Genomic DNA, 1,543 nt, shown 5'->3' with positions numbered 1-1,543 from the left:
GGAGCTGGGACAGGCGCTGGAGGTGAGCGGGGGGCGGAGGGGCGGTGGTCGCGCGGCCGCGAGCCCTCTGCACGTGGGGTGCAGTCGGGCAGACACCCCGCCAGCCTGTCCCTCTCCGAAACAATGTGCTGTCACTTCCTGGAAGAGGCGCGCCCCATCAGAGGAAGGAGAGGCGACTTCCCCCTGGGATGGGGGAGACAGGGGCCCAGCACTGTGGATAACCCAAGCGATGCCCTTGACTTTCCTCAAGAAAAACCAACCTCGTTTCCCCCTTCCCCATAGTCGCCGCGGCACCGTCTCCCCTCCGTTGCTCCAGCCCGAATCCCAGGGGTCACCCTGGCCTCTTCCTACCCCCCTCCCCACCCCCACACACACCCCATGAGCGGCGGAGGCTGACACTTCCACTGGCAACAAGGATCTCAGATCATTCCCCCCGCTGCTGTGACCCCCTCCTTTGTGGCTATTCTGCTTAAATCCGGCTGCACCTCTTCGTTCACTTAGAATCAGATCCAGACCCTGTGGGTCTGATTCCAGCCTGCTGCGCCCCGCTGGGGCCTGGGGTGTTCCCACTGTTTGCAATGCTCCCCCCCCCCCAACTCCACTCCCAGCAGCTTCTCTTCCTCTGGGTGTAGGTGAAAACGTAGCAGAGGCCTTCCCAAGGGCTGTCAGGATGGTCCCCGCGCCCTGAAGGCCATCTTGCAGGCCAGGAAGCTTGCCAGTGCAGGGGAGGCTGGAGTAGACCTCACCACACCCTCAGGGACTTCCTGGGAGGGGATGGGCAGGAAACCTGGGACTGCAGCTGGCCCAGAGGAGGCTGGCTGCACACCCATCCTGGAAAGCCTATGGGGATGGGGGATGTTTTTATTTGAGGCCCCGCAAGGCCATGGGAAACCCAGGTCTTTGAGACAGAAAGGGCTGACTCTCAGTGAGGACTCGGGCCCTGGCATGGTGCCCAGCTCTGTGCAAACCCCATGCACCAAACCATCCCCACCAGGCGTGCATTAGTGTGTCAGCTCAGCCCTTGGAGGGGCCCAAGCATAGAGAGGTGAGGTGATGCGCCCACATCACAGAGCCCACACTCTTACTGTTGCCCAAACTGTTCCCCATAAAATCACAAGAGAAGTCCTGGCTGAGTAGCTCAGTTGGTTAGAGTGTCGTCCAGATACACCGGTACAGGTTCAATCATGTGGGAGGCAACCAATAAATGTTTCTTTTCTTTTTAAAAAAATATGTATACACTGTGTGTCCAGATTATTATGACCACCTCACGTCTGTAGGCAAATTAGCTATAATTTCGTGCTGAAGTTGCTAGAGGGCCAGACCATTATAAATATGGAAGCAGGTTGTTTACCACGACAGTAGAAGTGATTTTTTTCTGAAGATATGGGTAAACAATGCGATTTAACAGCCTTTGAACGTGGGATGATTGTTGGCGCTCGGAGCCATGGAGCAATATCAGCAAAACAGCTGAATTCGTTAAATGTTCAAGAGTAGCTGTTGTTCAAGTGTTTAAAGACTAGACTGTCAGCCAGAAATCTGGGCC

At 56.2% G+C, this 1,543-nt stretch overlaps 1 protein-coding gene across 1 annotated transcript in view; it reads left to right on the top strand.

The window, feature by feature from the left end:
- The window catches only part of DENND6B (DENN/MADD domain containing 6B), a 27,553-nt gene that overhangs the window by 2,239 nt on the left and 23,771 nt on the right, over nucleotides 1-1,543 (top strand). Inside the window, exon 2 of the mRNA XM_015568719.1 lies at nucleotides 5-22. Coding sequence (XP_015424205.1) covers nucleotides 5-22 — 18 coding nt within the window. The remainder of the gene's footprint in view (nucleotides 1-4; nucleotides 23-1,543) is intronic.

Source organism: Myotis davidii, unplaced genomic scaffold (assembly GCF_000327345.1).
Source record: "Myotis davidii unplaced genomic scaffold, ASM32734v1 scaffold845, whole genome shotgun sequence".
NCBI lineage: Eukaryota > Metazoa > Chordata > Mammalia > Chiroptera > Vespertilionidae > Myotis > Myotis davidii.
This window is presented reverse-complemented; position numbering and strand designations above follow the sequence as displayed.